The 23,651-nt window shown below is 34.5% G+C and overlaps 2 protein-coding genes across 6 annotated transcripts in view; one reads left to right on the top strand and one right to left on the bottom strand.

Annotated features, from left to right (window-relative positions):
- Positions 1–2,702, top strand: part of LOC145256463 (uncharacterized) — a 167,544-nt gene extending 164,842 nt beyond the window's left edge. For both annotated transcript variants that reach the window (XM_080115394.1, XM_080115395.1), the window contains exon 10: positions 1–2,702. This exon is cut by the window's left edge and continues 370 nt beyond it. In XM_080115394.1, the coding sequence (XP_079971520.1) occupies positions 1–382 (382 nt within the window). In that variant the 3' untranslated portion in view covers positions 383–2,702.
- Positions 2,703–2,730: 28 nt separating this feature from the next.
- Positions 2,731–23,651, bottom strand: part of LOC145256464 (uncharacterized) — a 56,586-nt gene continuing 35,665 nt past the window's right edge. For all 4 annotated transcript variants that reach the window (XM_080115399.1, XM_080115396.1, XM_080115397.1 and 1 more), the window contains 4 exons: positions 21,929–22,112; positions 17,550–17,633; positions 14,463–14,694; positions 2,731–4,055 (listed from right to left, as the gene is read on the bottom strand). In XM_080115399.1, coding sequence (XP_079971525.1) covers positions 3,821–4,055; positions 14,463–14,694; positions 17,550–17,633; positions 21,929–22,112 — 735 coding nt within the window. In that variant the 3' untranslated portion in view covers positions 2,731–3,820. The remainder of the gene's footprint in view (positions 4,056–14,462; positions 14,695–17,549; positions 17,634–21,928; positions 22,113–23,651) is intronic.

The raw sequence follows: 23,651 nt of genomic DNA on the forward strand, positions 1-23,651 counted from the left end.
ATCGGAATTCAAAAACTATCCTTCCAATTCTCCAGTTTATATACTCCCGAAAAATCTCAAAGGTCTTGCCGAAGCAATCCACGGAGTTTCCGTTAATATGAATCATTGCAAATTACCAAAAAAATTGCTGACAGAAGACCTTCTTCAAGAGGAGGAGTTTACAGCGAAGACCCCCAATTGGTTTCAAGAAAAATATGGAATGCCAGTCTGCATGGAAAATGAGATGGGAACGCTGGACCAGCCTTATTTATATCCGGTCCTACATGGTTCCGATTTGATCAGTTGTGTCAGTTCACACATGCAGCAGATAAATGAACATACAGACAAAACGGTTCAGTTGAACCAGATTCATTTAAATAGCATTGAAGTGATGAGCGTCTAAATTTATATCTTTTTTACCAAACTGAGCACTGACCGCTGATCAGTGGATTTCATTGATTTTATTGGCTAAAAAAATCTACATGTTATGTTTTGATTTTTGTTTTAGATGAGATTCGTAATTCACATTTTTTTGGATTATTCGGACTACTGTTCTCATCTTGAGTGTTTTATTTTTTCACAACGTTTTAGTCCAGATAACCTCCAGCCATCTTAAAGTGTATATTTTCGAAGTTAATCTTTTTTGCCAAACCTACACTGAATTTCAAATGGAGTCCTGTATTTAATCACGTTAGAGATGTTTTTCTTTGTATTAAAGAGGATTAAAGTTGAAAAGAAATGGAAATCCTTAAGTTATAAGATTCATTTAAAAAAAAAAAATTACTTGCTCTCCAAAAATATCCCAATATATTTTAACAAGTACCGTATATACTTGTGTATAAGCCGATGTGCATTTTAAAACAAAATTGTGTTGTTTTAGGTATTAGCTGTGTTTAAGTCGACTGTAGATTCTAGACAAGTTGAATGGTCCGGCTCATGGCTCTTTCTTGCACGGATAATTTCCTTTTTGGTGTTTTTTGTAGGACATAAATTGTTTCTCGGCATCCATGAGCAATAATACGTGCATTTACGCAAGTGTTTATTCAATTTTCATATATAGAATCAACCTGCTGCACACTTACATGCAACGAACGCAAACGTTGCTAATCAGACATTCTGATCAATGCTGTGCTGTAGATGCCATAATAATGTGGACACGTGTTAAGTACCATTAAATGGTTTCATTAAATAGTTGTCATTAAATGGTTAATTGGGAGAACAACATATCATAAACATTACATTTTCTCACTAAAAAAAAAAACGTCATATCATCAATGTAAACTTAGGCCTATAGCCACATCTAGAAAGTGAACATTGCAAGAGCTATTCCAATTATTAAGCCTCCCACTGAAAAAACGCGCATGTGCTTACATGCTGGCAAACGTATAACAAACTGCAGTGGAATTTGGAAGGAGTGCAATTAATTACTAGGATTACCGGTATATACCAAGTGCACAAAGAAAAAGGCATTTTCTATGTTATGATCAAGCACTGAGTCACTTAACATTTCCCAAAATATTACCTATGTGTAAGTCGACACCCTCCACAAAAAAAAAATTTTTAAATCGTCTCCCAGAAATTAGACTTATAAACAAGTATAGTAAGTTTTTTATGAATCTTATGTGTTAGCAACATACAAACTGTCTCTGAGTTTAGTGTTTTGTTTATCATCCAATGAAACACGTGTAAAGTTAAAATATGAAAATTTGGCTTTGGAATGTTCGCTACTGATATATATATATATATATATATATATGCTCTGAAAGTTTTTCTTTTTCGAGTTGAGTAAATTGTCCAATTGTAAAGAGTTATATATGTATATATTTTATAATAAAGTATGTGTGTATATATATATATATATACACACGCACAATGTAAATAGTTTTATATACACAAAATGTGTGTGTATATATATATATATAAACATAAACACACAATGTAAATATGTGTGTGTATATATGTATATATATATATATATATATATATATATATATATAAACATAAACACAAACACACAATGTAAATATGTGTGTATATATATATAAATTAACACACTATGTAAATATATATATATATATATACATACACACAATGTAAATATATGTATATATATACACACACACACACACACACACACACACACACACACACACACAATGTAAATATATGTATGTATATCTAATGTAAATGCGTAAATAAGCAAAAAAAAAAAAATAACTTTGTATATATGATTCAATTTTCATGGTTCTACACGAATGGTGTTATCATTTATTCAAAACACATATACGTATGTGCAGGTGTAAATACGAAAAAATCCAAATTGTAATACAGTTCAATTTTCATATCTCCACACTGTTTTGAAGATGCTACTGCATTTTCTGGTGTTAAAAAATCGGAAATCCAAATATAAGGAATATTTTTGATTTCTCGTGTTTCATCTTTGTCTTTGGCAAATCTCCTTTTCATTAAAAAAAAACACCTTGACAAAATAAAGGTATTTGAGAATTTTGTAAATTGTGTTGTTTTTCGTTCATCGTCGATGTGAATATGTATGCGAAATGAGATTGAGGCGGATGAGCACTAAAATATAAATGGCTTGAATAGCTACCCTTTTTTGATTTTTTATTCGCTTCCAAAAGCAAGTTAGTTTTCACAGGATTGTGTTAACTCAAAATGTTTTCAACCAATTTAATGGTTTAAAAGACCATACAAGTGCAGCTTTTTTTTTATGGTAAATATATTTGTTTATTAAAATTTAAATTTGAATTTTCAACTCGTAACAGTCTTCAAGAAAATATTACTTTTAGCAGTTTAATCCATAAGTGAAAGTGTATACAAGCACTAAATCTCAAATTTTTTCATCTCCATCCATCTAACAGCTGTATTGCATTGGACAGATTCTTGAAATTGACTTCCGAACTAAACAATCTCTGGACAGGTTCTTAAATATCCCTATTTCTCTCAACTCCATATTTATCACTCCCATGTTTTCATTGGTCTGCCCCTGTAAACTGAATCTGTTACCTGAACTGTTCAACATCAAACTTAATAAATCTCATCGATTTAAAAAAAAAAAATTTTTTTTAATTAATTTATTTAAAAAATTTTTTTTAATTAATTTATTTTTTTAATATGACCATACCAACAGAAGCTCCTGTTCTGCACACATCTCCCTATACTGTCCAAATTTAATCTTCCTGTGAGGTTACTAGATCAAAACGTATCTAAAACTCCTATTACACGTCTTTCATATAATATTCATATCATTTCCCTCGATGCAATGCATGCCTATGATCTATTTTCTTTTATGGAAATCACTCCAGACAAGGCGTGAAGCCACTTAATGTAAGGAGCTAACAAGAATGAAAAATGATTATCACAAAGACAGGAGATGCCTATGGATCCTTTGTCTTTAAAAGACCAAGGGTAAATGTAGAGGGAAGACGGTCAGCAGGAAACGAGTTCCATAAGTATGTGGTGCTTGGAAAGAAGCAACTGGAATAAGAAACTGTATTACAATGGGGTACCAAAACAAAGAATTGAAGACCACTAAACCGAGTCAAATGAGCTGGAACAAAAGCAACGAGTAGATCAGACAATTTACCAGGTGTCACTTCCATACATCAATACACTGTCAGACTTCCCTTGGTCAACAGTGATGCTCTGCTACTTAATAATAACAGTCCTCTGAGCTTCATCCACTCATAACTCTTGAAAGATCATTAGCAAAAATAGCAACAAAGAATATAAGCTCATTTTTGGCTGTTTCTCTTATATGCATGACATTTATTGCTGTTCCGATACTGGTGTCTATTACTATCAACTCCTTGCTTTGTTGTTTTCAAATTTCTCCGTCGTACCCGTATATTCTATAACGTGTAAAAGGTGGGACTTTGATGGATTGCTTTGTAACCGATGATTCAGGGCGGATTATGTGGAACAATGGATGGCTTTTACCCTCTGAATATTTACCATCCGTACAACTACCATCTCCCGGCATGTAGACAGGCAGAACTTTGTCAAGACAGCCAGGCCAAAACAGTCTCTTTTTTCGAATCATCTCGACGTTTTCAACACTGGCAAAAGAAGAAAAAAAAAAAAAAAAAGACAAATCTTTCATGAATGATATTTTTTTTTTATTTTTGTTACTAACCAGTGCCCCTTTTTGGAAGCTGGTTTCCCCCCACTTTAAAAACTGACCTTGTGCCTAACTCTGCCCTCGTAGGGAGTCAAGTAAAAAAAAAAAAAAAAAAAAAAAAATTAGTAATCTCACTTATATAAATTATATAATTACTAGGGCTATGACAACAGCATATTCTTTTCATTGTTTTTACTCTAGAGTATGTCTGACACAATCAACCGAGAACCACATCACTCTCCATAAAAACATATCAATGGCTATATACCTGAGAATCAAAACAAGGAAAAGAATATGCTGTTGTCATAGCCCTAATAACTACTCATATAAGTCAATAATACAACAGTCTTTTGAAAAATGTAAAGAAAAATAGTTACAAACACCGTTGTTTGCATGCCTAATTTACAGAACAATTTCTTAATGTTCATAATAAATTAATGTTTGTAATTCATTTGTAATTGTACTGTCCTATTTTTCCTATATATATATATATATATATATATATATATATATATATACACACACAATATTTATTATTACACTATATATACATATTTCAAGGTCGTACCATTGGTTTCGATACACCGAAAACAGTAATAATATACTGTGGAAAATCGGTATAATCTCTTCGGCGACAAAGAAAAATCTGAAACTAATGCAAAATGAACGAACATAGAAGAAACGCTAGACGAGCGTTTAAGACTCAGAATTTCATATTTAAAAAAATATCGTTTTAAAACTGACGTTAATAGATTATTATAGAAGAAAGAAAGGAAGAATGTGTGTGTGTGTGCGTGCGTGCATAGCGGGGAAGGGGGTGCGATGGAAAACTCTCTAAAAAATATAAAGGTCCTGTTAAAGCCATATTAATAAATAAAAGTAGGACAATTAACGGTAATAAATAATGAGAAAGGCATGAATATATTAATGATTTATAAAAATTTTAACATTATTTAAATTAATTAAATTAAATAAAATAAGGATAAAGATAAATAAGGTAAATTTAATAAATAAATAAAAAATAAGAACTTTAAAAGAATTTTAAATTTTTTTAAAAAATATTAATATTTTAATTATGAGAGAATAATAGTGAATGGAGAAATTTAAGATAATTAAAATAATTAAAGGAAATTAATAAATATTAAAAGACTATACAACTATCAGATGCGAAGGTTGTGGGGGGGGGAAGGGGAATAGTTTCTCTATAAAGGTTATCCTTATTATTGGGGGGGGGTTATATGGTAAAGTTAAAGATATTAGGTGGTGAGAAAGGTTGAGATATGAGTAGAAGAGAGTTGGTTTGGAGATTAGAATGAGAGGTGAATGTGGAATTTAGGTGTCTATACGTGAATAGGGTGTCTTTGTGTAAATAGGGTGTGTGATAGTAAGGAGGTAAGGTGGCGAAGAATGTTGAGGTATGATTAGAAGAGAGATGGTTTGAGGTTTAGAGTGAGAGGTGAATGTGGTATTTAGGTGTCTATGTGTGAATTAGGAGTCTTTGTGTAAATGGAGTGTGAATCGGTTAAGTTATGCTGTTGTTAGGCCATTTGGCGAGGAGGAATTTTCTTTTGTGGGGACATTGTCTGAAGATTTCGTTTTTAATATTCATACAGGCTATGGATGGGTTATTGATAGCCTGAAGGATCCTAAATTTTTCAGTAGTGCAAAGTGAGCAGGTCTTGGAGGTTGGGTCGTAAGATTTTTTAATATCCATGATTGACCATTTTATTTTATATGGAGTATTAGATTCTTTAAGCGACCAAATCTTGGTGGCTAAAGATGTGTCAAATTTCTTTTGGGGATATTTGAAAGTGGAGTTATGTGCATACAGCCTCTGCTTGAAGGTACCCTGAGTCATTCCAATGTAGATTTCTTCTTTACCTGGGTTATTTTCAGGAATGACTTTGGCCTGGTAAACGATAGATTTGATTGTGCAGCCTCCCCCCAGAGGACAGGTATCTCCTTCCCTGCATGAGCAGCGAGGGTTAGGGGGGTTAATAGGGATTGGGGGTTTAGATGTCAGGATAGAGCCGACTGAGGGAGAGCAGGAATAGCTAGTTTTGATGGTGTTTCTATTAAAGATTTTATGGAGTTTGTTTGTGGGTGGAAAATGCTTATCTATTAGAAGAAGGAATTGTCTACCTATATTATACCTGACGTTGAGGGAGAACGGAGGGGTGAACCAAATTATGTTCCTGGATCTGTTGGATCTGCGCTGTCTGGTGGGTGGATTGGGCATATATGAAATATCTTCCTGGTATCCACTTTCTCGGAGCGCTCTGTTATAATATGGCGCAGCTTGTTGGAAAATCTCTCTGCTGGATGAAAGGTTGGAGATTCTTCTGCTGATGCTGGGGACAAGGTTCTTGAAAACACGAGGTGGATGGCATGATTGCGTATTAATGTACTTAAGCTGTTCAGTAGGTTTGTGGTAGGGTCTGGTAGAATTGAATGTTTTCGGTGTATCGAAACCAATGGTACGACCTTGAAATATGTATATATAGTGTAATAATAAATATTGTATCTTCAGCTCTCACATCTACGATCGAGCACTTTACTGGATTTTTTTCATCACCCCTGGACACGCTATATATATATATATATATATAACACACACACATACCCAACAGTTTTGATGGTTTTGGTCTCGGTTAGTGGAGAATGAATCCTTCACGAATGATTTATTTTTTATTTTTGTCACTAACCAGTGCCCCTTTTTGGGGAGCCAATTAGGGTTTAACCTGTTAAGATCATTAAGTCTTTATATGCATAGATGATCATTAGGGCTATAACAGCATATTCTGTTCTTTTGACTTTCGAGTATATACCCGCCACAGTTAGACTCAGACTGATGTAGTTCTTGGTTGATTAGCTATCTAAATACATAAGATATTAACAGATATAGACTCAAGAGTCCAAACAATAAGAATATTCTTTTATCGTAGCCTTAATGATCATTAAATGATTTTGACCTCAAGTGATTGTCAAATTTTTTTTTTACGTTAAGGTTAAGTCTTTATACATGTAGATAATCATTAAGACAAGAATATTTTCTGATTCTCGAGTACATATCAGTTAATGTATATAATTATAAAACTCAAATGATCTTGTAATGGGTGTTGTAACCACACATCTGTTTTATGACTTCCGGTTGCGCATGCATACATAAACACAAATTGCTACTTTTCCATTTTTTTTTTTTTTTTCTTTTTTTTTTTTTTTTTAAATTTATTCTCTATTTTTTAATATACCTTTCTTAAAAACATTCATACATTTTCTTCTACACTACGAACATAAATAATAAATAACACCGAAAATGTTTTTTTAAATTTGCGTCACAAATAATCAATGCGACAAAATATATTGTTTTACTGTGTATTTCATAATACGTTATGCTTTGTTTTTCTTTTTTCCATGGTTCATTTCCGCATTGTCTTAATAAGGAAAAAAAAACAAACTAATTAACATATAAATTAAATATTTGACCCAATGGGTCATGAATGCTTATTTAAAATAAATGAAAAAAGTTAAATTTTATTTTCATTTTCTATTTAAAAAGCCATTCTTTACTTGGGAGAGTGTTTTTAACTATACTTTCAACTAACAATTTCATTTAAAAAAAGATATATTAAAATTTGAATTTAACTTTAAGTATTATAGGTAAATGTGCACTGAATAGATACCCTAAGTATGGCAAACCACTTATAATTCAATGGTTGTAAGTTTTTTCAAAAATAAATAATTATAAACAACTCATAGAAATCTATCTATATTTTTTCATTTTAATATACTTTCATAGAAATGTTTCTGTTATGTCACAAAACTATTTTCTTTATGTGACAAGTGTCGTGCTCATACATTAATTCCATAGCTAATATAACATACTGACCCAACGGGTCATGGATAGTCTCGTATCTTATATATTTTTAGATTGATGTTGTTCTCGATTAACTGTTTGTGTCGAATATATACTCAAGAGCAAAAAAAGAATATTCTATCGAGGGGCGTGCAATAAGTAATGCCCCTGACCCACTTCCAGTTGTCTGATCTAGCTGAAATTTTGCATGTGCAATGATTTATATCTCTACAGGTTATATGGAAAATTACAGCTCTGAACTAATTGTAGTTTGTTTTACAGGTGTTTGAACTGAGTCGGGTGTGAAATGGAGCCTGTTGAATGTTGAGCAGTGATCCGGTTTTTGTATTTGAAAGGACGCACACCACAGGAGACTTTTGATGAAATGAAAGAAACTTATAGTGATAATGCCCCATCATATGACCTTGTAAAACACTGCCATCGTGAATTCAAACATGATCGAAAGTCTGTGGAAACAGCTCCCAGGCCTGGTCGCCCCGCCTTCTGCCATTGATGAGGTATCTTCCCGTCAAGTTGAAGCTGCCATTTTGGAAGATCGGCGCATTACTATTCGCCAAATAGCCCAAGATGTCAAGATTAGTACAGGGTCTGTGGAAACTATCATTCATGAGCATATGCATAAGGTGTCTGCCAGATGGATTCCCAGGTTGCTCACACCATTCCAGAAGCGAGAATGCGTCGAGTGCTTGAGGATGAATTTGGAGATGTGCCAAGATGAGTCAGTTTTTCAAGACTGATTACACAGGATGAATCCTGGGTCCATCACTATGATCCAGAGACTACAGCCCAGTCAATGCAGTGGAAGCACTTGGACTCACCACCTCCAAAGAAGGCAAGGGTACAGCCCTCCGCTGGCAAGGTCATGCTCAGTCTTCAGGGACCAGGACAGAGCAGTGATGACAGATTTCCTGGCAAAGGGTACCACAATTACAGGATCCTATTATGCTTCCCTTTTGAAGAAATTAAGGGAAGCTATCAAAATCAAGAGGCGGGGCAAGATCAGCAAAGGTACCCTTCTCCTGCAGGACAACGTGCTGGTCCACAACTCGCATGTCGCCAGATCAGAAGCACAGGCGTGTGGTTATGAAATCCTTCCTGATCCTCCCTACTCTCCTGACCTTGCACCCTCTGACTTTCACCTCTTCCCAGCCATGAAGTTATTTTTGAAAGGAAAGCGTTTCCCAGATGATGCAGTCTTGATTTCTCAAGTCACGTCGTGGTTGGACGACCAACCTGGGGTGTTCTGCAAAAAGTCTCCAGAGCTGCATCAAACGGTGGGAGAAATATGGATCAGTGTTGATGTAAAAATAGAAGCTTGGTTTTAGATGAATTAAAAGTAACCAGCCACCTCTTTCCCCATTGTACCACATGCTCCAGATCAGAGGAGAGAGAATCAGAACTTGGTTGTTTATGGCCTTTGATGACCTATCTTCAATGATGTTGATTTCTGATACGTTTCAATCTTTCCTCCTCCCAGCAAACTATGCAATCATAACTTATCACCCCTGGGTCATCTGAACTTTCTTCCTTTTCCCTCTTCACCCCAACACAAGTTTTTAACCCTTATCGTAACCACAAAATTACTTTGTGCAAATATAAGCTTTTCTTTTTTTCTCCCTTTTCTGTTCAAAGCACAATTGAACCACAATACTTTGCTTTTTCGTTGTAAACTTAAATTCAAGCCATTATTACCGCACAAGCAGTAAGGTCAGGCATACAAAATCAACAGTAGGTCCTTTGATATGACAGGGGCGCGTTCGTAATGAATGTTTGTCTTTCGACTATGACTGAACCATGGTACATGACTATTGTATTTTAAACTTTAATTCAATACATTATATAAAATATTTTTTTTTTAATCTAAAGTAGATTCTCTCCAGTATAATACTAGGGTTAGTCACTGCAGAGAGTCATGTGAAACTTCTTGATGCATTAGGATGAGTCCCTAACTAGAGCAGGCAGTCCATTTGATTGAAAAATGGTTGATTTCACCAGTTTTGATGACAATAAAAATATTCGTTGATCATCCTATTCAATCCTGGGCAACATGGGGGCTCTATGCAAGTATATATGTATTCATTCCCAGACAATATCGGGTCTCCCTGCTAGTACATATACAGTTCTGGTCAAAATCATAAGACCACTTAAGAAAGTAAGCATTTACGCATCTTATTGAATTTTTAATCAAACAAATGGTTGAAATCATTGCCAAAAGGGAAAATATGATGGAAAAAATGAAATCTGCTTCATTCGAAACATTAATCCTGATTTAATAATTATTTTTTAAAAAACATTTTCACTTTGTCAAAATGATAAGACCACTGATAATTTATCTAACAAAAGGCAATTATAAATTACTAAAAAGGGTTTCAGTATTTAGTATAGCCTCCATTATTACGAATTACTTAAAAAATTCTCTTCGGTATGCTTGCGACTAAGTTTTTTATCAGTTGCGAAGGAATTTTATCCCATGTACTGAAAACTGAATCGGAAAGTTCCTTTATCGAATGATACTGGGTTCCATCCTTGAACACTTCTTTTGCCATCCATCCCCAAAGATTTTCAATGGGATGGAGGTCCGGAGAACATGCTGGATGATCTAACAATTCTATATTATTTGAAGAAATGTATTCTCGTGCTTGTCGAGAAGTGTGTATCGCAGCGTTGTCTTGCTGGAAAATCCAATTTCTTCCAGACGTGGACCTTCAGTCCTGATAGAAGCATTTTCAAGCATTGAAATGTACTTCAATGATGTTTGCCGGCCTTTCACTACTTGCAACTTTAGGGTCCCAACTGACGAGAAAGCACCCCAGATCGTTAAAGACCCTCCTCCACTATGCCGAGTTGAAAAAGTCTCTTTGGGCAAATTTTTATGATGCCAATAGTACTGAAATCCATCTGGACCATCTAGATTAAACTTTTTCGCATTGGAGAAAATTACATTTTCCCACTTCATCCCAAGTCTGGTATTTGGCGGCATATTTAATTCTGTTAGTTTTGTGCTGTTCAAGAAGACGTGGTTTCTGCAGTCACTTTAAATGATTGAAACCCTTCATTTTCAGATGCCTTCTGATGGTTTTAGGACTACATTCTGCTGCTGTTTGGCTTTTCAATCGACTTGAGCTCATACTGAAGTTTTTTTTGTTTTTAACTTCTGATTGATATGGCGATCCAGTGATGGGGTTATTTTTTTTTTGGTTGACCTGGACTCTTTTTGAGCCCATATTGATCTGGATTTCTTAAAAAATTTGACCGTTTTGCTACGATTCACTTTGTTTGCAATGGACATATGGGAGAGTCCACCCCTATTAAGCTCAAAGATCCTTCCTCTCTCAAATTCTGATAATGGTTTTCCTTTTGCCATTTATAATTTAGTAAGATGCTTTTTATTCACTAACAAGTTGCTTTTAGTAACAGCTTTTCGTCTTCATTTTTTTTTCAAAACTAGCCGATTTTATTAAAGTGGTCTTATCATTTTGACCAGGTGAAAATTTTTTTTTTTTTTTTTTTTTTTTTTAAAATAATTATTAGATCAAAGTTAAGTTTTCGAATGAAGCCAATTTAATTTTTTTCCATCATATTTTCCCTTTTGGCAATGGTTTCAACCACTTGTTTGATTAAAAATTCAATATTATGCATAAACACTTACTTTCTTAAGTGGTCTTATGATTTTGACCAGGACTCTGTGTGTGTATATATATATATATATATATATATATATATATATATATATATGAAATAAAATGGAGGTAGAAGGACCTGGATACTCAACGTTTCGCCCGATCTATGCGGGCTTCTTCAAGAGGGATGGTCATTGACGAGAGAGTCGGAGGATTGGGGCTATATATAATGATGGGGGAGAGCAGCGTGTTTTCCTTATGTAAATTAGATGTCATATATACATGTATATACATTTTATGAGAGAAGAACTAATTAGAGTAAACTAGTGTAGTGGATTACGTCTAAAAGATAAAATATCGTAGAGATTAAAAATTGTGTTTGGAAATATAGCGGTGATAGATTAAATAAATAAAATGACACGAGATTACGAAAGAATTTTTTTTTTTTTTTTTTTTTTTTTTTTAAATTAGAAATAATTGAATTGGGATAAAATAGCGCAGTAACTTAAAAGATGGTATCTAAAAATAAGAATAGGAGGTGATAAAATGGAGTCTAAAAATAGATAATGATAAAATACAGTAAATAAGTAAAATAAAAATAAAATTAAGTGAAATTACGAATTTTTTTTTTTTTTTTTTTTTTTTTTTTCGCGTTTAACCGGTGTCTAAGTTGTTTTCTTTGATAATTATTTTCGACAGAAAGGGAGCAACGTGGAAAAAACCTTTTCTTTGCTTAAGTATATCTTTGAGTATATCGAACGTACATTCATGAACTTGCAATACCCTCAACATTTTTTGGCAAATACAAAAAGAAAAGCACTAAAAATTTACCATAACCGAAACCGAGACCATTCCTTAAATATCCAGATACACAACAGACAATTAACATTACCAACTAATAAAAACAACGACACAATATATAAGAACCTAAATAAGACAGGCATTCAAATAACAAAACTAAACTCTTTAACAATTAGGGATCTAACACGTAAAATTATAACTAACACCAACATTAACACCAAAGCCGGAATATATTCCATACCCTGCCTTGATTGTGGAAAAATATACGTAGGAGAAACTCAACGTAATTTAAATAAAAGAATATATGAACACAAAAGAGATGTAAAAAACAACAATACACTCAACGCCATATTTTGTCACATCATGGAAAACGACCACCATTTTGATTTTAACAAAGCAACTTTCCTTAAACACATACATAACAGATCCACACGACGTTTAATTGAGTCAGCTATAATCTCCCATTCCAGCAATATAATTAATTATAATCCTCCGACTCTCTCGTCAATGACCATCCCTCTTGAAGAAGCCCGCATAGATCGGGCGAAACGTTGAGTATCCAGGTCCTTCCACCTCCATTTTATTTCATATCGTCGGATTTAATCCAGCTCAACAATCATATATATATATATATATGAGTTACACCTGACGAATTCTCATGAGAATGAAACATGGAATATTCTGTGTAGCTTAATTGCCATAGTTATTTTCATAACTTACTACCTAGCTCTACCTATGTATTGAGCACTGAAGTAAATACTGAAAATTTATGCATAAAATTATATCCTTGTATATTAATTTGTGATTAAATGAAGTAATCATATATATATATGTGTGTGTGTATATAATATATATATATATATATATATATATATATATATATATATATTACACACACATAACATACTACAAACTGCAGCACATCAGATGAAGAAAATTGTCAGTCTTACTTCACGGGGCCAACATGCAACAGTTTGCAGAATGATGTCTGAATTATAGCCACGGAGCCCAACGTCGGTCAATAAAGCCAAATTGTTTGCCAACTAGAACTGAACCTTTGGAATTCACTTCCGGGTTCCCGTTTCCTATGCTGCAGGCCCTGTCGGTGGGGCATTAGAAGACGCCGACTGTTCCCCCCCCCTCCCTGCAGAGGGTAAAAGTCCCTCAATGGGGTTCCTGGATATGACCTTAAACTATATCCAGTGGTGAGGCCCCAGCTTGTGGGCTTTGGGGAGTGTGGAGCCACCCTTTAATTACCATTGCTCCCAGGTCCACTCTGACCCGGAGTGGTAGTACCTGTTGGGGTCCCAACTATGGGTTAAATAGAAACCGATGTGAAAACAACAAATATATTCTATTAAAAAAGTTTTTCTTCAAAATCTTTGGATTCGGCATTAAATAACCCGAAAAGGGTTGATATGCCGTAAAACAACCAACCAACCTATGCTGCACTAAAAGACCATTGCCCTTGAGGCAATCAGTTTCTGGTTTATGTAGGAGCAACCCTATATACCAAGAGGAAGCACTACCAGCTTCCTCTCCCCTCCTCTTGGGGGAGCCGGTCCCCCTTTCTCCTCCCCCTCCCCTCTCTCCACATTAAAAAAAAACAAAACAAAAAAAAAACAGCCTTGTGCCTAATTTGTTCAGTGGGAAAGCAAATAAATACTCAACTGTGCTGCCACGCAGGAATTAAAGTGTAAAGTCATTTTGCTGCTAAACTCGCTACATAGTTTCCCTGCAAACTATGCCCAAGATAGTAGCCCCCTAGATCCAAATGGCACTGTGCCTTGTTTGGGGTAAAAATACAAAAAAAAAGCGTGAGAAAAGAAAACGAAAAATAAATAATAATCATAATATACCTAATGTGTGTGTGTGTGTGTGTGTGTGCGGCTACGAAAAGAAAACGAAAAATAAATAATCATAATATACCTAATGTGTGTGTGCCGTTGCTTTGGTTTAAATATTGAACTTTTGAAGTTACGAGATGTATTTACAGACAAGCAGTTGCCCTTTTATTTATATATAGATAATCGCTTTGGAGACTTACCTCTTGCTCTGAATGTCCAAGTACCTGCTTGTTGTTGTGTTAACTGGATTGTTTATTAATTCTTGTGAATCCTTTGCTTCGTTCTGTTGTTCCTTCTTTGCGAAAGACCGTGTGATTGGGGGGTTTATTAGTTTTGGTGAACGCCTTTTCGGGATGCATATTGGAATTTGTGGTTGAAATTTCTTTGAGAGAAATTTTTTTAGCGAACTTGCTATTTCCAAATCCAGATACGCTGTCAAAAAAATATTAAAAATCCGAATAAATAAACCGAAAAGTCACGCTAATGTCCAATACCGTCGTTCCTGTGATAGTTACCCACGTCACGTAACAGTCACTTTTTGTTTTTGTAAATGTTATTTTGTTTCTGAACAAAAATTCTTAATGTTTATTATTATAAACATCCTGTAAGCATTTTATGTATTTTTGTTCCTAACGACATTCTACTGCTATCGGATTATTTCATATTAGCAGTTTAGCCTGGCTTTGCTCGGGTTCATAACTTTGTGTGTGTAACCTACATCTAAAATTCCAAGTGTTTTGACTCAAATTGGCGGAGGAGTTTGGTAGAGTCTGCAAAGGTCAACTCTTTCTTGGCAAACAAAATTTCGCCCAAAAAAATGATTAAAAAGCTTGCTGCATGTCTGAATACCCTTCATGTAAAATTTCAAATGTTAAGACCCAAAATTGGCTGAATAGTTTGCTAGAGACCGAAAATGTCAAATCTTTTGAACTTTGACCTCTTGGCAGCAAAATTTTCGGCCAAAAACCGATTTAAAAGCTTATCCATGTCTGAATACATATTTTATGTAAAATTTCAAATGTTTACACCAAAAAATTGGCTGAGTCATTTGGTAGACAGCAGAGGTCAAATTTTTAACTTTGACTCCAATTTTGATCCATTAACATTTATTGTTCTGGGCTCAAATCAAATTAAAAAGTTTGGTCTATGTTTAAGTAACCTTGGCAAAGGAGTTTGGTAGAGTTTGCAAAGGTCAGATTGTTGACAGCCAAATCTCTGGCCAAAATCAAATTAAAAAGATTTTCCCAGATCTCAAACCCTTTATCTCAAGTTTCGAGTCTGCAGACTGAAAATTGACAGAGTAGTTTGGTAGAGAAATGTACACACACAGACAACTTCACTTTTATAGATTTCAATACTATTGAACGTATTGCAGTTTTTCTTGGTTTCATACGCTCCCTCTGGCAATCTGGTGCTACCTGGGAGACAATATCACACACACACACACACACACACATGGGTAAAATATTTTATAAACATTTAAATAATACTGGACGCAGTGCTATTATCAGCAATTGTTGAGGTTTTTTATAGAAGTCTGCCATTGGTGAACATTTATTCCAGTGCCAGATCGAATGAAACTTTCTCTTCTTACACAAAGCACACTTGAAAATCAACTTAAAAATTCTCGAGGCGGTCTCTATTAATTTGTGCCAACCGTCTTTGTGTACCCTTAATTTGGAAATTATGTGTGTTTGATGAGATTGTTTCCTTTTCTCCTGTTCTCCATACTTTTTTGTCCAACCCTTGCTGGTAAAACAATGTTCCCTCCTGTTGCCAACATTCATTTGGAAAAGTGTCGACCAAAAGACGTCTCAATAGTTTTTTTTCTACCCTCTTTCCCTTCTAAACTTCTCTATACAACAGGCATCTTTTCATTCCGTATTCTTCTATGTGGATGGCATGACATACCCACCGAAGTTGGGCCTTGATGAGCACACACTCTGATAATTTGGCTTAGTCAAGGACGCCAAGATTAGTAATGCGATCTTTTCAACGGATTCCAAGGGCGGAATGTAGATCACTTTATTTAACTATCTAATTAAAGATAAATGGTTGGACACAGACATTTCACTCTTGGCTATTATCAAAGTTTTCCTTTCGTTATTAGAGCATTATTAGCAATGTATCCCATGCGGTTCCCAGAGACAGACTGATCTGGACCCCTTGTTTCTCTGTCAACCTCAATAACTATGACCTCATACATCATGTGCTGATGTCTCTTTGTTTTACTCCACTTGACCTCTTTAACCTCACATGATATCACTTCCTATTTATCTTTTGTGGAAACTGGTTTATTTTCCAAACTTTATGTCACTTTGATCTGTACTTAGTTCGACCCTTGTTAAATTAACATTACCTGATGTAATTGCTATCCGACATAGGGCCGTCCATTATGCAACGATTGAACGATCATCAACAGAAACTGATCAATACAATCAACTAAGTTTGATTATTTATGGGACGGTTCATGACAAGTACTTGTTGAAATTGGATTTGAAGATAACTGTTTTAAGCTGCAGGGAAGCAGCACCATTGTAATGTTTCCCAGATGGGAGGCTCTTTCAAAGAAACTCTGTCCATGGAAGTTCCTCCTAATCTGAGATGCAGGAAGTAAAAGGGGTGTCCTTTTTCGATTGTGGTAGGGAGACGACTTCTTCACAAGGAGGAACCAGAAATTAGAGCTCAGTCTAACATCTTCCCTGGAAATAACGGAATAGAGGAAAGGAAGAAAAATATTCCCACTAGATTTTGAAGTTGATTTTGAAATTTGTCTTGTCAATTGAGTGCTCAGAGCAATACCTACCCAAGTGTGGGAGCAGTACTCCATCTTAGGATGTATTTGGCTCTTATATAAGTAGAGGATTGCATCCGAAGCCATGTACCTCTGGAGCAGTAGAATGATCCAAAAATTTTTCAAGCAACCTTTGCAACAGAGTGGATGTGTTTTCATTTTAGATCTGGAGTGAAAATCAGCTCTAGGAGTTTATCGAAGTAAGAAGCTCCCCCCCCCCCCCCAAGACAGGCTTGGATCTGATAATCTCAGAGGCAAATTAAATCTGGACAGTATAGGAAATGCGTGCAGAACAGGAGACTTTGATGATATGGTCATTTAATAAAAAAGAATGAGAATTCGTCGGGTTAGATGTAGAACAGTTTACATAACAGGTTCAGTTCAGATATTTATTTTTAAATAAGTGATGAGGATAGATTATAGAGAAAGGAGGGATAAATAAATACCTGGCCAGAAATATCTCAGAAAGATTAGAGATTTTATTCCTGCTTACCTGAATTTGCTTGTGGCCGGAGTCTTTTTCTCTCTGCATCGTGAAACTTATAAGGACTTGCCAATATGTTTCGTGGTTCCGTACCTTTTTTTAATTAAAAAAGCATTTTAATAAAAGAAAGTTTACAATAAAATTCTTAGGGGTATTACGTAGCAACACCGAGATGACCCGATGTAACCATTTCATCTTTCAAACTCATATCCTCATTAATATTATTTCTTTAACAATAATAAGTAAACTTTGCAGACATCAATTGCTTACCCGATGATCCAACATTCAGACTCCTCAACCTAATATTCACAGATAACATGAATTGGAACAAATGCATAGAAGTCATTGCCAAAGCTGCTGCAAAGAATACTCAAAAGGAGAGTAGGAAAATATAGGCATGCATAGAAAAAAAAAATCAAATATACAAAAATTATGATTGTTAATTAGCCGTTAGTCCAACATTGAGCTTAGTATTTGAAACAATTTGGAATATATTATCAGATGTATTTTAAAAATATTTTTTTCTATAAACTCGAGATTTTCTCACTTTTTCTTGTATTCCTTTTTTGAATAATATATATATATAAATAAGGAAAGTATTTCTTCGAAACTCCGCGGATTAAGGACTATCCATTTATCTAGTGTTTCCTTTTCAGATTGAAATGAGTTAAAAACATATTTAAAATGTTTTTTAACATATTTTATTAACTGTTTGCTCATATATATATATATAATAGACGTCACGCTATTGTAGAATTAAATTCACAATATTTTATTCAAAATAAGGAATACGAGAAAGTGAGAAATTCCTTATTCCATGAAGTTTCAAAGATAGGCACTTCTCCTCAGTGGAAAAGAATGTTAGCAAAGGAATATTTCTACTGTTTTCAAGTGTTTGATGTTATATATATAGAGAGAGAAAGAGAGAAAATTTCGGAATTAAAGAAAAGGTTAATAATTAAAACTTTTCAAATTCGAAAGAGATGCATTATAAACATAGAAAAATTATATTTATAGAATAACAACCTTATCCCGACTTAAAAAGTTCAATATCAGTGATAGAGCCTAGTATAAGTGATAGATGTCACGATATTGTATTCACAATATTTTATTCAAAGCAAGGAATACGAGAAAATGTAAGGAAATTCCTAAATCATGGAGTTTCAAAGATAGGCTCTTCTCAGAGGAAGAAAACTTTAGCAAAGGAATATATAATTTTGCTGATTAGCACAACTTTGGAAAATGGTGGTTATAAAAGTTTGGAAGGAAAGTAAAAGTTTATAGGAAAATATAAATACTCAGCAATATCCAATAATTAGTGTTGCAGAAATCCAGTGAGAGTATGACATTCGTTTGGATTCAATAAGATTCAGTAAAAGATTGAAAAATATGTTCTTTGGATTCAATAAGATTCAGTAAAAGATTGAAAAATGTGTTCTTTGGATTCAATAAGATTCAGTAAAAGATTGAAAAATATGATCTTTGGATTCAATAAGATTCAGTAAAAGATTGAAAAATATGATCTTTGGAGTCTCTTTAAAAATATCCAGGGATGAAGGAAAAAATGACATATTCTTGTAGATGAGTCTTGTGTTGAAGGGTGGGGGTAAAATCCATTCCATGGAAGATAGATGGTAAAGCATGGAGAAGCGCTTGAGGACTTTAATTGAGGATATAGGCTTCAAATAAAAAAAAAAATAACTTTATATAGAATTAATTCAAAGATGGCGTAACAAATTGAAAAATACTTCTCTTCCAATTTTTGGATTTTGTAATCATGTTTATATTCCTTTATTTTCTTTTAACGTTGATAAGTTCATTTTCTTCAGGATCCATTGCAAAATGGACATAATTACTTGACTGATTCATTGTTACGAACAGGTCTTGTCAAGAATTATACATTTTCACTTAAAGAAATATGAAGTAAGATGGTCAATATCTTAATTTGGTATACAGACGTTTGTCATTTATTTGTATATGCTCTGTAGTTACATCGAGCTTCATAAATTAAAGGACTGGTATGAATAAAAGGTGAAATATAATTGAATAAATATATTTCCCCATCAACATATATATATATGTGAACGTGTCTGTGTGTGTGTCTGTACATTTCCCTACGCAATAAATTTAGTCTACAGACTCGAAATTTGATATACAGGATACTGAGTGTTGGGAAAATCGATGTGATCGGTTTTTGGCCAGAAATTTGTCGATTAAGGGGTCAAAGTTCAACGATTTGACCTTTGAGAACTCTACCAAACTCCTCCGACAATTTTGGGTTTACACACTTGAAATTTTAGATATAGGTTCCTTGGGCATGGATCTAACTTAATAACTTGATTTTAGCATAAAACAAATTTTAAGGGGTCATAATAGGGGTCACAGTTATAAAAAAAAATTGACCTCTGCGGTCTCTTCCAAATTACTCAGACAATTTCTGGTCTAAATATTTGAAATTTTACATAAAGGGTATTCAGAGATAGGGCAAGCTTTTTCATGGGTTTGGGTCGAAAATTTTTAGTTACCAATATATAAATGTATGTATGTATGTTTGCATGTCTGCCTTAAACTTTCAATAGAGGCGACGGATTTTACCAAGATCAGTATCGTTTTAAAGTTCGACCTTTCATACGACAAATACCGAAAAATTGGCTAAAAACATTAGTATCTTCCCCTTCAACTAGGCACTTTTCTACGGGGGTGGGGGGTCACTTTTTTCGCCGATAGTTTTTAAAGTTATCCTCTCCTTTAGATTGTCTAGCCTTAATTTTAAAAAATGTTGCTTCCGGTTTGGCGGTGGTCGTAACAGCATAAATGTTAGGTTTTACCCCGTTCTTTTCCTCCTTTGCGGTACGGGTTCGAGCCTGCCTTCCTACTACCACTTTTTTTTTTTCTTTTTTTTTTTGCCCAACATACACATCGAAACACCCAGGCAACGCCGGGCTGAAATGCTAGTATATATATATTAGCAGTTCAGATCGGCTTTGCTTGGGTCATATGTATTGTTCATAACTTTGTGTGCATATATATATACATTAAAAAGTTGGACTCGTGTTCAGGTAGCCTACATCTAAAATTTCAAGTGTTTACTCTCAGAATTGGGGGAGGAGTTTAGTAGAGTCTGCAAAGGTCGACTCTTTCAACTTTGACCTCTTAGCAGTCAAATTTTCGCCCAAAAACTAGTTAAAAAGCTTGCTGCATGTCTGAATACCCTTTATGCAAAATTTCAAATATTTAGACCCAAAATTGACGGAATAGTTTGCTAGAGACCGCAAAGGTCAAATCTTTTGAACTTTGACTCCTTGGCAGCCAAATTTTCGGCCCAAAACTGATTAAAAAGCTTGCCCTATGTCTGAATACACTTTATGTAAAATTTCAAATGTTTACTCCAAAAATTGGCCGAGTAATTTGGTAGAGACTACAGAGGCAAATTTTTTAAAACTTTGACCCCAATTTTGACCGCTTAAAATTTATTCTTTTGGGCCCAAATCAAATTAAAAAGTTTGCTCCATGTCCAAGTAACCTACATCTAAGATTTCAAGTGTTTAGACCCAAAATTGGTGGAGGAGTTTGGTAGAGTTCTCAAAGGAAAAATCGTTGAACTTTGAGCACTTGACAGCCAAATTTCTGTCTGAAAACAGATTAAAACGATTTTCCCAAATCTCAATACCCTTTATGACAAATCTCGAGTCTGTAGACTGAAAATTGACGGAGTAGTTTGGTAGGGAAATGTACACACACACACACACACACACAAACAAATTTCATATATATATATATATATATATATATATATATTAGCATTTCAGCCCGGCGTTGCCCGGGTGTTTGGAGGTGTATGTTGAGCAAAAAAAAAAAAAAATCAGTCAATTTTTTAAACTTTGAGCCCTATTATTGTATTTTCTTTTTAAATGAAGAGGGTTTTTAATATGAATATCAATACACACAAAAGAAACACGAATTATAGGAGTATATCTATATATATATAAACTAGCATGGGTGCCCGGCGTTGCCCAAGTGTTTGGAGGTGTAATCTGAGCAAAAAAAAAAGGTGAATTTTTTAAAACTTTGACCCCTATTATGACCCTTTAACATTTATTTTTTTGGGCTCAAATCAAGTTATTAAGTTAGATCCATGTCCAAGGAACCTATATCTAAAATTTCAAGTGTTTGGACCCCAAATTGTCGGAGAAGTTAGGTAGAGTTCTCAAAGGTCAAATCGTTGAACTTTGACCCCTTTTCCCAAATCTCAGTACCCTGTATACCAAATTTCGAGTCTGTAGACTTAAAATTGACAGTTATTGCATAGGGAAATGTACACTCACACACAGATACACAGACATGTTCACTTTCATAGATATATAGATAGATATATTTGACTAACTTACCCTCGATGTTGGTTATCAAGTCCGTACATAATTTTTTTCTATTCGTTAAAATTCGATTCCATTTATATTTTCGAAAATCCATCATCCTCTCACAGAATGCCATCACATCAACGCGATCTTCGTCATAGCAATCCAATGCAATGACACCTTCCAAGATTTCAAAAGTTTCCAACGGAATGTTTAGCTGAGGAGTAAAATATTTGCAGAGAAATTATTATTATTATCATTAGTATGTTTACTTATATATTATTATTATTATTATGTTTATCATTAGTATATTTATTTATATATTTGTTATTATTATTATTATTATCATTAGTATGTTTACTTATATATTATTATGTTTATGTTTATTACCATTAGTATGTTTGTTTATATATTATTATTGTTTATCATTAGTATGTTTATTTATATATTGTTATTATTATTATTATGTTTACCATTAGTATGTTTATTTATATATTTGTTATTATTATTATTATTATTATTATTATCAGCTCACATGGAGCTTTCACACAAGTCAGCAAACGATCTGATTGGAGACGTATCGTGTTCTCTGGAAGCTGATTGACAAGTCTCCCCAGACGTCCAGCTCTCTCCTCCTCCTTTGATAGCATTTGCAAATAGATTTGCATCATCGCAACAGCCGCTTACCATTGATTTCTCGCTGGCAGTGACCATTGTTTTATACTGGAATTTGAGTGGCACTAAGCCCCCCCCCCCCCCAAGATCCCAGTTCTCTTCGCACTTGTCCAGCGGAGGTCTGGCCAGGGCTCCCTCCTCGATCTTTCCATCCTCCTTGACCCTTCTCCGCTCTTTGGTATCACTTTTTGTTGGGGGGGGGGAAACGATGGTGGAAAGATGCATGATTGAGGGGGGGGGGTAGAACATGTCGATCTGCAGCTTCGGTATTCTTCATTCCCTGTAACGCTTCTTCGTTATATTGCATTGTGTTATTCTCCGCATTCAAGGGGTTTCCTTAATATTTCAGCCGTTTTCATTATCGTTAAGCATTGTATTTTTGCAGCTATTCGCCTGATTCTAATTTCTGCCATTCTTTTTTCCAGGTTTTTCGGGATTGTTCCTAGTGCTCCTACTATTATCAGTACTATTTTGATTTTCTTCATCATCCAAATCCCTTTTAACTCTTTGGCTAGCTCTGTGTATTTGCTTCGTTTCTCTTTTTCTTTCATACTCACCCTGTGGTCAGCTGGGACAGCAAAGTCTATGATTTGACAGGATTTCTCTTTCTTGTTAATTATTCTTGCTTGGATGGGTTTGTCCGTCTGTATGTCCATGTCCCATAGGATTTTGTAGTTCTCGTTTTCGAGTGCTGTTGCGGGTTTATGCTTGAACCATTTATCTGTATGCTCAAAATGCAGCCGTTTGCACAATTCTCAGTGCAACGCCCTTCCCACTTGGTCATGCCTGTTTTTGTATTCCTTTTGGGCAAGTTTGCTGCATTCACTTATTATATGGTTTATCATTTCGTCTCTTTGTCCACAGTCTGCATTTGCTGTTTTCTTGTGTTTTATCGATCCTTGCTTTGATATGGTTGGTTCTTATCAAGTTATCTTGTGCTGCAGTTATTAGGGATTTAGTTTCTCGGTTTATATGTCCTTTTTGCATCCATGTCCAGGTGTTTTCGTTATTCTCATCTTTTGTCATTCTTATGAATCTTCCGTGGAGTTGTTCCTCTTCCCATTTCTCTTTCCTCGTTTTG

This window comes from Euprymna scolopes, chromosome 32 (genome assembly GCF_053919585.1).
Source record: "Euprymna scolopes isolate OS-2025 chromosome 32, ASM5391958v1, whole genome shotgun sequence".
Classification (NCBI taxonomy): Eukaryota; Metazoa; Mollusca; class Cephalopoda; order Sepiida; family Sepiolidae; genus Euprymna; species Euprymna scolopes.